Source organism: Anomaloglossus baeobatrachus, chromosome 7, assembly GCF_048569485.1.
Source record: "Anomaloglossus baeobatrachus isolate aAnoBae1 chromosome 7, aAnoBae1.hap1, whole genome shotgun sequence".
Taxonomy (NCBI): domain Eukaryota; kingdom Metazoa; phylum Chordata; class Amphibia; order Anura; family Aromobatidae; genus Anomaloglossus; species Anomaloglossus baeobatrachus.
This window is the reverse complement of record NC_134359.1, coordinates 32,945,693-32,961,434: the sequence shown is the minus strand read 5'-3', so window position 1 is coordinate 32,961,434 and position 15,742 is coordinate 32,945,693. Positions and strand designations below refer to the sequence as shown.

The window sequence follows — 15,742 nt, the reverse complement described above, 5'->3', positions numbered from 1 at the left end:
CTGCAGTACCCCAGACATCCTGCGGGAATGCTATAGAAATAAGATATGATTAGAGGCTTCCGTAGATACTTACTGCATGATACAGCCCATTCTTATACATATTCATCTAGGATCACAGTGGTGTAACATGGAAGCTTGCGGGCACCAATGCAAAATCTACACCAGGACCGCTGCCTAGCATGGGTCATATTTCTCCAGGGCCCAGACAATCACCTACCTGGGAGCCGAGCAGCTGGCAGGCTGCAAGTTCCTTTTCGGTGGCATTTATTTTTCGGCTTGCCTCAATCTGTGCAGTCTCCAGTTGTTTGCTGCGATTTACTAGAGACTTGACCTCCGACTTCATTTTGCTAATATACAGACGAGCCATGGTGAACTCCTCTTCAATGACGCCATTCACATCGGCCAGCTACAATCAAAAAGAGACATCACCAGGAGCGAATAGTTAATCTAATAAATAAATTATTATTAAATAATATGAATTATTAAATAATTTTAATAAAATTTGCCAAACAAGATCTTAAAGGGGATGTCCAAGATTAGAAAAACATCGAGCAACAGTGCCACACCTGGATCTATTTGGTATTGCTCTTCACCGCCATTAAATGGAATGACACCGAGAGGCAAAATGGACACATGGTAGAGTGATGCTTTAAGGCAGGGTTCCCCAACTCCAGTCCTCAGGAGCCACCAACAGGTCATGTTTCAGGATGTCCTTAGTATTGCACAGCTGTTGGAATCATCACTTGTGGAGGTGACTAAATTATCACCTGTGCAATACCAAGGAAATCCTGAAAACATGGACTGTTGGTGGGCCTTGAGGACTGGAGTTGGGGAACCCTGCTTTAATGTACTGAAAACTTCTTAAAGGGAACCTGTCACCAGATTTGGGGCCTATAAGCTGCGGCAACCACCAGGGGTACAGTATTCTAACATGCTGTATATAAGAGCCCAGGCCGCTGTGTAGAACGTAAAAATCACTTTATAATACACACCTAAGGGGCGGTGCAGTGCAGACTGGTCGGATGGGTGTCTCCGTTCTCTGGTGTCGGCGCCTCCTCTTTTGGCCATCTTTGTCCTCCTTCTTCTGAAGCCTGGGTGCATGACGCGTCCTACATCTTCCACACCAGCCGGCACTGAGGTATTACACAGGCGCACTACAATACTTTGATCTGCTCTGCTCAGGACAAATCAAAGTGCGCCTGCGCAGGTCCCCACTGGCGGCTAGTGTGGCTGACGTAGGACGCACATGCACCCAGGCTTCAGAAGAAGGAGGACAAAAATGTCCGAAAGTGGTGGTGCCGATACCGGAGAACGGAGACACCCATCCGACTAGTCTGCACCGCACTGACCCTTAGGTGAGTATTATAAAGTCATTTTCACATTTTACACAGCGGCCTGGGCTCTTATATACAGCATGTTAGAATGCTGTATATAAGAGCCCACTGGTGGTGGCAGCAGCTTATAGTCACCAAATCTGGTGACAAGTTCCTTTTAAATGTCTCTATAAAATAATTTTTAAATCAACCCCTAGAAGAGCATCACAGCAATATCGTTCTTTACCGTTTTGACATCATTTGTGCCGATAATGCCGCCGATCTCGCCCAGGTCCTTCAGCAGCAGATTTAGGATCTCTGTTGCCCTCTTCTTCTGGTGGCTGCTCAGTTCTTGCAGCTGATGAAGTTCACGTTGTGTTGCGATCAGACTGGTCTGTGAAGAAGGAAGTCACCGGATTATTTAGGATTGACGTTACGGGCGCGATTCAGAGTTCAGCTTTAAAAAAAGGCATATGTTGCATAAGTTTCAGACAAATGGAGCTTTCCTTCAAGCAACTTTTTTCCTGAAACGTCTGCAGTGTACGAACCCTTTTACATATCCATGAGTAACACATCTAAAAACCAAGTGTAGACTTCTATAATGTACATCAAAGTTCATCGGCGACATTATAAAAATAAATAGATAAAAAGTAGCCGGTGGTGAACAGATCGGGCCTCTACCGTTTTCTGCGTCAGCTCATCCGTCAGCTGCTCGTTGGCTTTGGTCTTGTCCTCCACCTCCTGAGACTTCTGGTCATAGTTTACAGCCAGCTCCTCCAGGGCCTGGAGAACTTCCTTGACTTCATCCTTAGCGGCGTCATTCTCAATCTGAAGCCGCGTCAGTTCCTCCTGGATTTTCTCGTAATCTCTGCGGGTTGATGCCAGGAGCTGCCAAAGCAAGAAAATTAAATAGTATAAGAGACCAAAAAACATAAATGAATAGTATAAAAGAGGACAAAATAAAAACAAAACAAGGCTCTCCGTCCTGTTATCCCAGCAAAATTCTAGGCTTCATATTGTGATGACTGTCACTAGGTGGCGCTAGACACTACTTGTATACAGTAAATTGAGAGGTAGGCTGAGACTGGCTGAGGTCATAAACCAGGAGGCACGACAGTACACGGGGGTCAGACAGAGACGAGGTCAAAATGCAAGCCGAAGGTCAGGGTTCCAGGAGAGTACATACAAAATATAGGAAGCAGGCGGGGACGTGGTCAGGAGGAAGTCTGAGGTCAGAAGCCAAGAAGTCACAACAGAAACAGGGGAGGACAGGCAGAGATGGGTAAATAGCAGTCCAGAGTCAAGAGGCCAAGATCTGAACACTGAGCCCCAAGGGAGCCAACAGCACTGCTGTTACCAGGAATTATGACTGGCGGTGTCCTGAGCTAACACGCTCGCTAAAGAAGCAGAGCAATCACCGGGAATGAGAAGCATCTGCGTGAACACCTCCCAGGACCAGCGTGAAACCAGCAGAGCATTCATCCTGCAAAACGCTCTGCACTATAAGCAACAGGAGAGAATAGCAAAACAATACAGAATGTTCTGCACAAAGGAATCGTGACACATATTATACAAAAGTGTGAGTGCAAAAGAAATCTATCAAGGATGCTCTTATAGCTGAGGTTACTGAGGAGGCACCCTCCTTAGGACGTATCATGTACCAAGGAGGGAAGGGGTTAAAAATCAACACTAGGACGGGGGTTTTCAATTTTATTCCAGCAATCCAACAAGAGATCCAGATCCCCTGTACAGACAGATAAATAATAGGATTTTGGAGACCCGTCGTTCCTGAGCTGACAGCACGTGTGGACGCCCTCCCAAAGAGTATATAAACCAACAACAGATATTAATAGGGCCTCATGCAACCGCATTACACCTGACAAGATAGAAGTGATGACCGCACTACTGCAGCCATAATGGACGCCACTGACCTCGTCCTGGTCCAGCATTTGCTGCTTCAGCTTCTCGGCGAACTGACTCTGCTGATTGATTTCATCATCCTATGAATAAATAAAAGGGGGAATATTATTAGTTCCGGACAAATATTCCCGGCCGGTATAACTTCTATTATTGATCACAGATGACATAACAAGGTTGGAGCGCTGCTCTGGAATCAGAAAACCAGTTAAAGACACAGGTTCTAAGATTTGTCCGCTCGCTCATCACTAGTGCTAATTAAAATCTTCACACCGTTTAGTGTTTATGTGGCGCCCCTGAGGCTTCAGTCGCCACAGAGTATTGCACCTTATTAAGGGCTCACTCACACTTGCGCTATTTTGATGCAAACGGAATCCGTCACTAATATAGTACAGTTCATTTATTTACAGTGGAAGCGCGACATCATGTGGACACAAGCGGGTACTGCATGACACACACACGCGCCATAGTAACGCGCTTCCAATGTAAATAAATGAACTGTACTACATTAGTGACGGATTCCGTTTGTGTCAAAATAGCGCAAGTGTGAAACTAGCCTTAAGGAGCGATATTCGCCTCTGGTAAGGAGGGGGTTAATTACCGGTGTTCCAAATTCACACTTCACAAATAGCATAGGAGCCTTCTCATAGGGGGGATGGCTCAGGGTAGGCAGGGGGGTGGCCATCATGAGCCATGGGACTTCCCCAGTCACTGAAGCCAGCCACCTGGGGGGCAGTGTCCACTTGGGGTAGAAATAGGAGCAACACACACAATCTTGAGATAGTCTTCCCGGGACACCAGTTCTGGGACACGACACCACCACCACTCTTCTCTTCACGAGGCCTGCAGCTTATTGATTACTGGGGGTCCAACGGCTGGGGACCTTCAATGATCCAAGGATTGCAGCTCTGAAGCCCCATCCTGAATAAAGTGCAGGTGCACGTGCTCGACCTCCGCTCCATTCATTGACTACTCCACGTCCTATCGACAATGGATGGAGCGGAGGTCGAGCATTTAGCCCTGTTATCAGGATTTCAGAGCCCTGATGATGGATTGTTGGGGTCCCAGCAGTTTTATTTACTCAGGTATCCCCTATTCGAGCTTCTGATTTGGGAACAACCTTTCACTAATTAGATTTTTTGGAGTCTGCATGTGAGATGGCAAAGACAGAATGTAATTAAACCAAAAAAAAGCCGCCTGTATCCTGGGGAGAAATCTGCAGGAAACCTAAAATATTCCCAAATGAAAATTGACTGTGCCGCCACATGGTGCCCTCTAATGGTGCAGGATGAATCAAAGCACATAGAGAGGTACAGCATGACTGCGAAGACGTCTACAGATAGTGAGAATTATGGCCTAGAAGAAGATCGCACGTCTTAAGAAGAAAGGATAAAGAACCCACGTTTTAATTAGCGGATTTCCCAATTAGTAATATAAGTGATACATGGGAAGCTGAAGACATGGTCTATGCATTCTCCATCCCATCTGCAAATGGCAACAATTAACAAGCAGTAAAAACACATAATTATGAAGCAGCGGCCATCATTACTACTAATTATAGCTCTGAAACACAAAGTGGAAGAGTAAAAGCAGCCGAGATAATGTGCGTCGCCTCCTGCCACGGTACTGGAACCACGGCGGCAGCGAGACATCAGATACAGCGGGGGGTACAGCGCAAAACCAAAATCCAGCGTGCAATCTGCAGCTATAAGTGTGATGTGAATAGCCGTGCGGTAATGGTAGTCACCGGGCGACTGTTATCTGGTAATCTGCTTCTGGGAACAATTTGTTGTCTGTTCCGATCTGCTTGTCGGTGCAGTTTTGGACACGTTTCGGTCACACCTTCGCCACAACAAGTGGAACCCAGATTTAAAGCAGTTTCTGGTTTCAGGAATCCCCTGGCCATCGAAATAAACAGCTTTACTCCCCCTCTGATGTCATGTTGCTTTACTCCCCCTCTGATATCACGTTGACAGCGCTGCAGCCTGTCAGTAAGCTCGGCGGCCCGTGCCATCAACTCGGGCAGAAATGCTGAGCTTCCAGATCGGCGCAGCACTGTTGACATGACATCAGCACTTTAGACAATATAAGGAACTGAGAGCCACAGCGGAGACTCAGCACTGGACCCGGGGAGGGTGAGCAAAGCACAGTTTGTTTGCTTTATAACAAACTGCAGCGGGGCACAAAGCTTTTTCAAAACTGCTAAAACAGTTTTAACAGTTTTGAAAAAGCTCAAACCAACCCTGCTTTGCTCACCCTCCCCGGGTCCAGTGCTGAGTCTCCTCCTGTGATAAGCTGATTGCAGCAAGTCCCGCAGTGATCAGCTGATAAGCTATATTCATGTGTCTGTTGGTGAAAAAAAAGGGACGTGTAAAAAGAAAATAAAGTAAACTTAACCCAAAATTTGTGATTTGTGAAATGTATCATTTTAAACAATGGAAATTTTGGTTTGCGTTTGGTGTCTATTTGCACCTATTTTTGTTCTGTTTGGTGTTCTACTTCTAGATGGCGCTCCTGTGTAGATCCAGCACCGACGCCTGTGTGCGTGTATAAGGCCCCCTTCACACGTCCATGAAAAACCTTCATGTTTTGCACAGCCGTGTTGAAGATGCGAATGGCCCATCCATGTGCTGTGATTTTGGCGCAGGTGTATTCTCCGTGTGCTATCCGTGATAGCACACGGAGAACAGGAACTTTTTATTCAACTGTACCCGGCGCTGCTGTCCATGGTGCTGCTGTTTCCGGGTCCTCAGTGCAGTGAATATTTATGAGCTTAATGAGCAGGACCCAGAAGCAACAGCAGGGCTGGAGACAGGTGAGTAAAAAAATCATTTTATTTCAAAGACACATGTTTTCTCCGGTGTGTGTCCCACTGATGTCACACGGATCACATCAGTGTGACATCAGTGCTGCCGGAGAAAAACGGACTTGTCTCCGTATGGAGCTCACGGACACACGTGTGCTCCATACGGACACGTGTCCATGAGAAAATACGGATGTGTGCGCAGACTCATTGATTTTAATGGGTCTGCGTGTGTCCTTGTCTCTAGTAAGTATGAAAACTGTTGTCATACGTAGCGGAATCACTGACGTGTGCAGGGGGCCTCAGCCTAAGGCCATGTGCACACTGCGTTATTGGAGTAGACATTGAGTGTCTTGTTCTCTATTACAGACACATTTCTTAAAGAAAAACTATCCAGAAAAAAGCAGAAGGAGTAGCGCCACAACCTTGTCATCCAGCTGGCGGTACAGCGAGGCGATATCGTCATCGTATTTCTTCTTCTCCTCGGATGAGATGCAGGCAGTGGCCGGGGACAGGTTGTCGATGATGGGAGTGTTGTCACACGGCTCCAGGCTCTTCTGATCCTTTCCACTGATTTGTTCATCTACTGGCACAGCTTCCCCTATGTCAATAATCAAAGGCATCTTATAATGTATATAGGACCAGCACAATAGACCAAAATCATTTATAAAAGAAGCTGCTCTAAAGTGTTTTTTGGGGGCACTCCAAATCTACACCCCACTGTAAAGCTAAATAATAAAAATCCAGGATTCAGCCACTAGAGGGAGCTCTCTGCAGTAAGATTTGTACAGATTGCATTACAGTCAATTAGTCTTCCATGAGCTCCTCAGCTCCCTCTAGTGGTGGCTGCAGGAAGCCAGGCTCTGACAATGTGATGGAGAGCAGAGGATTTGAAGCTTTGTTTCAAAAACTAGGAGGCAAATCGAAGCAAATAAAATGAGACAAGGCAAATAATAATCTTCTCTAAAAGGATTCTACCAAATTTGGCAAAGAAAATGCAAATTTTTATAGATTTATAAACTATCGGTCACAATCACTTGTGAAGTGCATGGATATACTTGAGAGACAACCAAGGTGGTGGCAATGGAACTCTAATTAGGTGCCCCTCAAAAAACTAAGCCCACATACGGCTGCGTCGGCAAAAAAAAAACGAAGGAGGAAAAATTAAGAAATTCCCGATAGAGAATGGGTTAACGGACTCTGAATAGGTTGGTATTTTTTATTAAACATTTTTTTTCCTCAATGTAAAGCACATGGTCAGCCCCTCATCCCTCCGGGTTTTGCCCACAGACGGACGGCTTCTTGCAAATGTACTTTTGCTTTGTCATACGTGATAGATCCCACTGATCCTGTAATCACATCTCTGAGCAATATTCTCGGCAGCCGTCATCGCCATGGCAACATCATTGCTCTAATCAGGAAAAACATCCACCGCTATACAGTTAGCGAGACCCCCACCCCTCCCCCCGAGACAGGGCCATGCTCGAAAAACACCAACATAAAGGAGGCAGAAAAGATTTGTGGATATTTAATGGGACGTAAATGTGAATATACCCCCCCCCCCCCCCATCCCGGATGGCCTCACACATACAGTCATGGCCAAAAGTTTTGAGAATGACACCAAAATGATATTTTCACATGATCTGTTGCCCTCTGGTTTTTAATTGTGTTTGTCTGATGTTACATCACATACAGAAATATAATTGCAATCATATTATGAGACCAAAAGGTTCTATTGACAGTTAGAATGAGTTAATGCAGCAAGTCAATATTTGCAGTGTTGACCCTTCTTCTTCAGGACCTCTGCAATTCTCCCTGGCATGCTCTCAATCAACTTCTGGAGCAAATCCTGACTCATAGCTGTCTATTCTTGCATAAACAATGCTTGCATTTTGCCAGCATTTGTTGGTTTTTGTTTGTCCACCCGTCTCTTGATGATTGCCCACAAGTTCTCAATGGGATTAAGATCTGGGGAGTTTCCAGGCCATGGACCCAAAATCTCTATGTTTTGTTCCATGAGCCATTTAGTGATCACCTTTGCTTTATGGCGAGGTGCTCCATCATGCTGGAAAAGGCATTGTTGGGCGCCAAACTGCTCTTGGACAGTTGAGAGAAGTTGCTCTTGGAGGACATTCTGGTCCCATTCTTTATTCATGGCTGTGTTTTTAGGCCAGACTGTGAGTGGTGCGATTCCCTTGGCTGAGAAGCAACCCCACACATGAATGGTTTCCGGATGCTTAACAGTTGGCATGAGACAAGACTGGTGGTAGCGCTCACCTCTTCTTCTCCTAATAAGCTGTTTTCCAGATGTCCCAAACAATCGAAAAGGGGATTCATCTGAGAAAATGACTTTACCCCAGTCCTCAGCAGTCCACTCCCTGTACCTTTTGCAGAATATCAGATGTTTTTTCTGCAGAGAAGTGGCTTCTTTGCTGCCCGCCTTGAAACCAGGCCTTGCTCAAGCAGTCTCCGCCTCACAGTGCGTGCAGAAGCACTCACACCAGCCTGCTGCCATTGCTGAGCTAGCACGGCACTGCTGGTAGTCCGATCCCGCAGCTGAAACAGTTTTCAGATACGGTCCTTGCATTTGCTGGTCCTTCTTGGGCGCCCTGGAGCCTTTTTGGCAACAATGGAAGCTCTCTCCTTGAAGTTCTTGATGATGCGATAGATTGCTGACTGAGGTGCAATCTTTGTAGCTGCGATACTCTTCCCTGTTAGGCCATTTTTGTGCAGCGCAATGATGGCTGCACGTGTTTCTTTACAGATAACCATGGTTAACTGAAGAGAAACAATGATACCAAGCACCAGCCTCCTTTTAAAGTGTCTACTGGTGTCATTCTTACTTAATCGTGAGTGATTGATCGCCAGCCCTGTCCTCATCAACAGCCACACCTGTGTTAATGGAACAATCACTAAAACAATGTTAGCTGCCCCTTTTAAGGCAGGAATGCAATGATGTTGAAATGTGTTTTGGGGGTTAAAGTTCATTTTCTTAGCCAATATTGACTTTGCAAGTAATTGCTGTTAAGCTGATCACTCTTTATGACATTCTGGAGTATATGCAAATTGCCATTAGAAAAACTTAAGCAGTAGACTTTGTAAAAATTAATATTTGTAGCATTCTCAAAACTTTTGGCCATGACTGTACATATAAACCTATAACCTCACCGAAATCTCTCCTTCTGGGGCAAAACACCCTACATTGCCATGGCGGCTGCTGGAATCGCCATCATCACAGTATGTATGGATATAAAATTGAGGCCTGAATATAGTGATTCCGTCCCTGACATTTTACATAAGGTGACCCCACAAATGGAGGGTCATATTAACCCTTCCCAACATATAACAGTCATATGCCAGCTCCCTGTCTTGGATGCGGGTTCAGGAGCTGAGCCAGCATTTTTCCCAGCAGATGATGGCTGTGTTATTCAGCCATCATCTGCCTTCTACAGCTGGAATTGGTGTCCGCGACTGTCAACCTGATAAACACCGCTGTCGATTGGTGATAGTGGAAATGAAAATGTGCATCCCATTAAGGGGAGGGTAGTTCTAACCGCCTATAGGTGCCCCCGCAACATGAGCATGAGGAGCAGATGGACTGCCTTGACAGATAGAAGTAGGCTTAAGACCCCCCAATGCCAATCATGACGGACGGTACTCCTCTGAAGGCCAGCCTGTGGCTGGTGTTCAAAGGAGACCATGATTTTTGGTACATACAGCAAATCTATGGTATTATTATTATTATTATTATTAGTAGTAGTAATAATTTATAAAGTACCATTGATTCCATGGTGCTGTACATGAGGAGGGGTTACATACAAAATCCGAATAATAATTGCTATTCACACTAAAAGCATTCAGACAATTGCAGTTTCAATTCCACAAAGGAGACTACAATATATAGTAAAAATAATAATAAAAAAAATTATAGATATTTAAAAAAAAAAAAATGCAAAACTTTGAATCACCCTCCTCCTTTTCTCACATTAAATATAAAGAACTATATACATTAAAAAAAATACACATATGGTATCTCTACATCCATAAAAGTCCGATCTATCACATATAACGTCGATTAAAATATATTATTAATAATAAAAATAATAATAATAGTTTATAAAGTACCACTGATTCCATGGTACTGTACATGAGGAGGGGTTACATGCAAAATACAAATAATAATTACTGTTTGCTTTTACTGTAATCAGATAATTGCAGGTTCAATTCCCCAAAGGAGACTACAAAATATAGTAAAAATAACAAAAAAAAAGAATATTTTTTTTAAAAAAAATACAAAACTTTGAATCACCCTCTTCCTTTTCCCAAAGAACTATATACATTAAAAAATAAAATACACATATGGTATCCCTACATCCATAAAAGTCTGATCTATCACATATAACGTTGATTAAACCAATCGTTAAATGACGTAAAAAGAAAAAAAAAGCCAGAATTGCAGTTTTACAGCCACTGAAACATCTAGAAAAAAATGCAATAAGAAGGTATCAAAACACTGTATGTTCCTCAGAATGGTATTATTATTATTTATTATTATAGCACCATTTATTCCATATAAACGTCAGCTCAGGGCGCAAAAAAAACCAGCCCCCACACAAAGATTTACAGCTCCTGAAAAAATAGTGACACGATTTTTTTTATTTTTTTCCACCACTTAAATTAAAAAAAAAACTATGACTGTGAGAATCAAGTCATTTTTACTGTAAAGACAAAAAACAAAAATAAAAAAAACCCCAATTGTAAGACTGCTTATTTCACAAGTCTGGCGCACTTGGATTTTTTACCCTATGCTTTCCAATACACTGAATGATAAAATGAATGGTATCGTTCAGAAATACTAGTAAAAAAAACCCCAAACGCTAATATGGCTCTTGGAAGGAGTATGAGGTTATTTTCCTAGTTTTCCATTTCCACCACTAGGGGGTGGCTTATCTCTCTGTGTCACAGCTGTCTAAAGATCGCCATCTAGTGGCGGCAGAAAGCAGCTGTGATTTTTTTTTTTTTTTTACAAACATGGGAAGCATTGTCTCCTTCAAGGCTATATCTGCGTGCGCCAACAGTGTATTTCATACATAGTATTCATTGTGCTGCAAGTTCTCCTGTAGTGAAAGTTACAGTTCTCCATAGAACTTTACAAGCACTAACTGTCATCTATCACAGTAATAGGAAAGTCTGTATTTACTGAGGACACATTTTTCCTGTTAAATTATATTTTTTAGAAGGAATGATTAATCCCGGAAAACAGAGAAGCAGACTTTCCTCATAACATATATGACAAAGTTTCTTATTTTCACATGTACGTTTAATTTATTGGAAAATAAAAAAATAAAAAAACTCTTTAAATCTGTTTTTCGTACTTCAAAAGCAATTTCCTTACCGCCTCTCCACCGGTTCAATTCCATCTCAAGATGCTGAATGATGTTCTTAAGTGACTTGTTTTTGTCTTTTTCCTTTTCGTACTTCTTCTTCCACTCCTCGGCAGTCAGCTCCAGATTGACAGACACCGTGTTCTTAATAGTCTTGGCCCTGGTACAAGAGATGCTCTAATTAACGGCGAGGACGAGCGTCGCGCTGGGGCTTATAAGCCGTATAGCAGGGGATTTTTACCGCTGGCCAAACATGAGTGTGGATTTCGTCTCAGCCTCGTTGAAGATGGAAGGGGAGCAGCATATGATGATGGTCGTCCGACAGTTGCCGCCAAGAGAGTCCTGCAGTATCCGGGTCATCTTACTGTCTCGGTAAGGAACATGGCTTTTCTAGGAAATGAAGAAGACAAGGCTGAGATATAGTGTAATAAATGGTGCATCACAAATATAACCCCAATTGCCACTGCAATGGGGCAAAGCACCAGAATTGGAGCATCTAATCCATGCAGCAATTCTGGGGCGGCTGCGAGATGCTATTTTTAGGCTGGGAAGTGCCAAACAACCATCGGCCTTCCCATCCTGATAATACCAGCCCCCAGCTGTCTCCTTTACCTTGGCTGCTTAGCAAAACTAAAGCGGAGTCCATGCTGTTTTTTTTTAATTATGTATTTAAATGATTTTTAAAAACTGTGTAGGATCCCCTCTATTTTTGATAACCAGCCAACGTAAAGCAGACAGGTTAGGGTTGCAGCCCGCAGTTGTCTGCTTTACCTGCGTTGGTTACCAAAAATAGGCAGGAACCCACTTTTTTTAAAATGTATTCCCTATCCACATTTGTTTGCAGGGCAATTGCCCCCTTTTTGATTCCTTTTTCAGAACCCTAACCCTTACTAGCTTGAGTCTCCATTGACTTATATGGGGTTCGGGGTCCGGGTATAGTCTGGGTCTGAGTCTAAAAATATAACTTTTTACTAAAGTTCGTTCGAACCCGGCAAACCCAAACATCCATGGGTTGGCTCATCACTAGTAACAAGGGGTTGCCAAAGGTCCTGCCCCCATCAGCCAAAAAGTGATGGCATATGCTGGTGATATGCCACTAGCGCTGCATCTACTTCATTCTCGGGATCGATGGGATCACAGAAGTTCGTAAAGTGGTGTGATACACTAGTGATACGCCATTGGACAAGCATATATTCCATAAATCCCTTAAGTTGCTGAACTGCTTAGTCATTTACTGCAACCTATGAACTCCGGGCAACAGCCAATATGGATAGTGGTTCCCAGCTTTGTAGCGCCACCGTTACTCATACCCGAGAGCCCGACACTCACCGTTCCCTCTGCTAGAGCGGAGATAACATTGCCCAGAGCAGATAAAGACTTATTGATGTTTTTAGCTTCGTCCAGAACTGCTCCTTCAGCTCCGGTTTTGCTGACCTAAAGGATGACATAACCGTAACGAATCAAGAAAATCTGCCCAGAGGAAAGAACGATATTTCCAGTCCTGCAGCGGAGAACGGCACTGGCCATACCGGCCGTAGACGCCATACCGGCCGTAGACGCCATACCGGCCGTAGACCCCATACCGGCCATAGACGCCATACCGTCCGTAGACCCCATACGGCCATAGACGCCATACCGATCGTAGACGCCATACCGGCCATAGATGCCATACCGGCCATAGACGCCATACCGGCCGTAGACACCATATCGGCCATAGACGCCATACCGGCCGTAGACACCATACCGGCCATAGACGCCATACCGTCCATAGACCCCATACGGCCATAGACGCCATACCGACCATAGACGCCATACTGGCCATAGACGCCATACTGGCCATAGACACCATAGCGGCCATAGACGCCATACTGGCCATAGACGCCATACTGACCACAGACGCCATACCGGCCAAAGATGCCATACCGGCCAAAGATGCCATACCGGCCGTAGATGCCATACCAGCCAAAGATGTCATACCGGCCATAGATGCCATACCGGTCAAAGATGCCATACCGGCCAAAGATGCCACACTGACCACAGACGCCATACCGGCCAAAGACGCCATACCGGCCAAAGACGCCATACCGGCCGTAGATGCCATACCGGCCAAAGATGCCATACCAGCCGTAGATGCCATACCAGCCAAAGATGTCATACCGGCCAAAGATGTCATACCGGCCATAGATGCCATACCGGCCAAAGATGCCATACCGGCCAAAGATGCCATACCGGCCATAGACGCCATACCGGCCATAGATGCAATACCGGCCATAGATGCCATACCGGCCATAGATGCCATACCGGCCGTAGACACTTTCTTACCTTTTCACTTCCCGCTAGATCGACCAGGTAGAGTTTCCCACAGAGCTTCTTCTCCGTCTCAATGTTTTCTTGTTTTATATTAATTAGGAAAATGCTGTGACTCCTGGAGCTGTGCTCATTCATATCTGCAAGGGAAATACCGATCCATTTAGAGTCCTTAGATTTCAGCAGAGAAGTTATAGCACAACATATAGTTTCTCATTCGTTCATTTAGCAGTTTTGTGAATTTGCAAACTTTGGGTGAGATTTATCAAACTAAATACAATGCGAAAACCTCCCCCCCAAAAATGTATATTTCATGATTTCCAACATTATGCCTTTTAGGCACTTTTTTTTTGCACCTTGTCGATAAGGATCATGGACTAACGTGACACCGTGCACCAAAAAATTGCATCAAGTCTTTGGAGCAAATTTCTGGCACAAAGTGAGCCAAATAAGTGTAAAGTAATAAAATTAGCTACATTTGTAAAACTGTGTATATCTGGCACACTTTAGAACTGTCCAGTCCGCTATGGCACAATATTGATAAATGTCCCCTATTGTACTACACAAGTGGCATTTTCGCCTATTTGGAAAAAAGGTAAAAATGGCTTTTTGCCCCCCTTAGAAACAACATCCTTGTTCTCGGGCGGTGTCTGATATTGTATGCACTTGAGTGGAGTAGGGCTGCAATACCAGACACGGCCTGAGGACAGGAGTGGCGCACTTATTGAGGGTTAACTGATATTTTTCTATTTCTTTTAATTTGTTAGTATAGTTCTGCCTTTTGTGCACAGGATTTCTGGTTCATTGGTAACTCACTTGTGACCGCAACGTGTCTGTTCGCCTTCCCCTCATCTATAACATCCATCACTTCCTCTGGACTGGATACAAACCTCTCCGTACAGCCCTGATCAGAGAGGAAAATGCAAGAAAATGTAAGACAGACGTTGTCACTCCTCGTGCTGTATGACAAGATGTTCGTTTACGGAGACAAGGATGGTGACAGCATCGTATGGCATCCAGAAATTAGAGACTAACGAGGGGTAAATTATGCATTTTCCTCCTCATAATAACAGATTGGAAAATATATATTATATATTTATAATCCACTTTGCTTAAACTGTTAAACTTTATGCACAAAAAAAAAAAGCAGAGTTTACACTAAGTGGGATCACGGACGGAAAGGACAGACTGACCGGGCCCGTACCTTCACATAGGGGACGCGGTTCTTATCTTCGTGCACGGCCAAGTTTGTTTTAGACACTGTGGGGGAAATCGCACAGAAAAGGAAATAAAATGTGAGCGGATTTTGAAAATTCCAAAGTTTAATCATCATTATTTTCTAAAATTCGGCAAAACTCATCAGCCTTGATCCGTCCATCACTGCACAGATACGCGCAGATAAGCTTCTTACCATCCAGCAAATCCCGGATTTTGTCTAAATAGATTTCAAAGTAAGAGACCTGCGAGAGAGAAAGGACGAATAAATCACGGCTGCGGTTACAAAGGTTTCAGCAATTATTTCAGTCCGGTAAATACGGTATTTTTCGTTTTATAAGATGCACCGGATTATAAGACGCACCCCAAATTTAGAGATAACAAAAAGGTAAAAAAAAAAAAAACGGTGTCCATCTTATACTCCGGTGTTGTCTTAAGGCCCCGTCACATGCAGTGATATTGCTAGCGAGCGTACCCGCCCCCGTCGTTTGTGTATCACGGGCAAATCGATGCCCGTGGCGCACAATATTGTTAGGAGCCGTCACACAGACTTACCTGCCTAGCGACGTCGCTGTGACCGGCGAACCTCCTCTTTTCTAAGGGGTCGGTTCGTTCGGCGTCACAGCGGCGTCACTAAGTGGCCGCCCAATAGAAGCGGAGGGGCGGAGATGAGCGGCCATAACATCCCGCCCACCTCCTTCCTTCCTCATTGCGGGCGGAAGCAGGTAAGCTGCAGTTCATCGTTCCCGAGGTGTCACACGTAGCGATGTGTGCTGCCTCGGGAATGATGAACAATCTGCGAC

General features: G+C 44.5%; 1 protein-coding gene across 1 annotated transcript in view; it reads right to left on the bottom strand.

The window, feature by feature from the left end:
* KIF5C (kinesin family member 5C) overlaps positions 1 to 15,742 on the bottom strand; it is a 74,507-nt gene that overhangs the window by 41,797 nt on the left and 16,968 nt on the right. Inside the window, exons 5-16 of the mRNA XM_075317182.1 lie at positions 15,136 to 15,184; positions 14,929 to 14,984; positions 14,541 to 14,628; positions 13,740 to 13,864; positions 12,747 to 12,851; positions 11,659 to 11,807; positions 11,429 to 11,577; positions 6,459 to 6,634; positions 3,245 to 3,313; positions 1,995 to 2,201; positions 1,561 to 1,707; positions 218 to 406 (exon numbers count right to left, since the gene is read on the bottom strand). Of these exons, the coding sequence (XP_075173297.1) occupies positions 218 to 406; positions 1,561 to 1,707; positions 1,995 to 2,201; positions 3,245 to 3,313; positions 6,459 to 6,634; positions 11,429 to 11,577; positions 11,659 to 11,807; positions 12,747 to 12,851; positions 13,740 to 13,864; positions 14,541 to 14,628; positions 14,929 to 14,984; positions 15,136 to 15,184 (1,509 nt within the window). The remainder of the gene's footprint in view (positions 1 to 217; positions 407 to 1,560; positions 1,708 to 1,994; positions 2,202 to 3,244; positions 3,314 to 6,458; positions 6,635 to 11,428; positions 11,578 to 11,658; positions 11,808 to 12,746; positions 12,852 to 13,739; positions 13,865 to 14,540; positions 14,629 to 14,928; positions 14,985 to 15,135; positions 15,185 to 15,742) is intronic.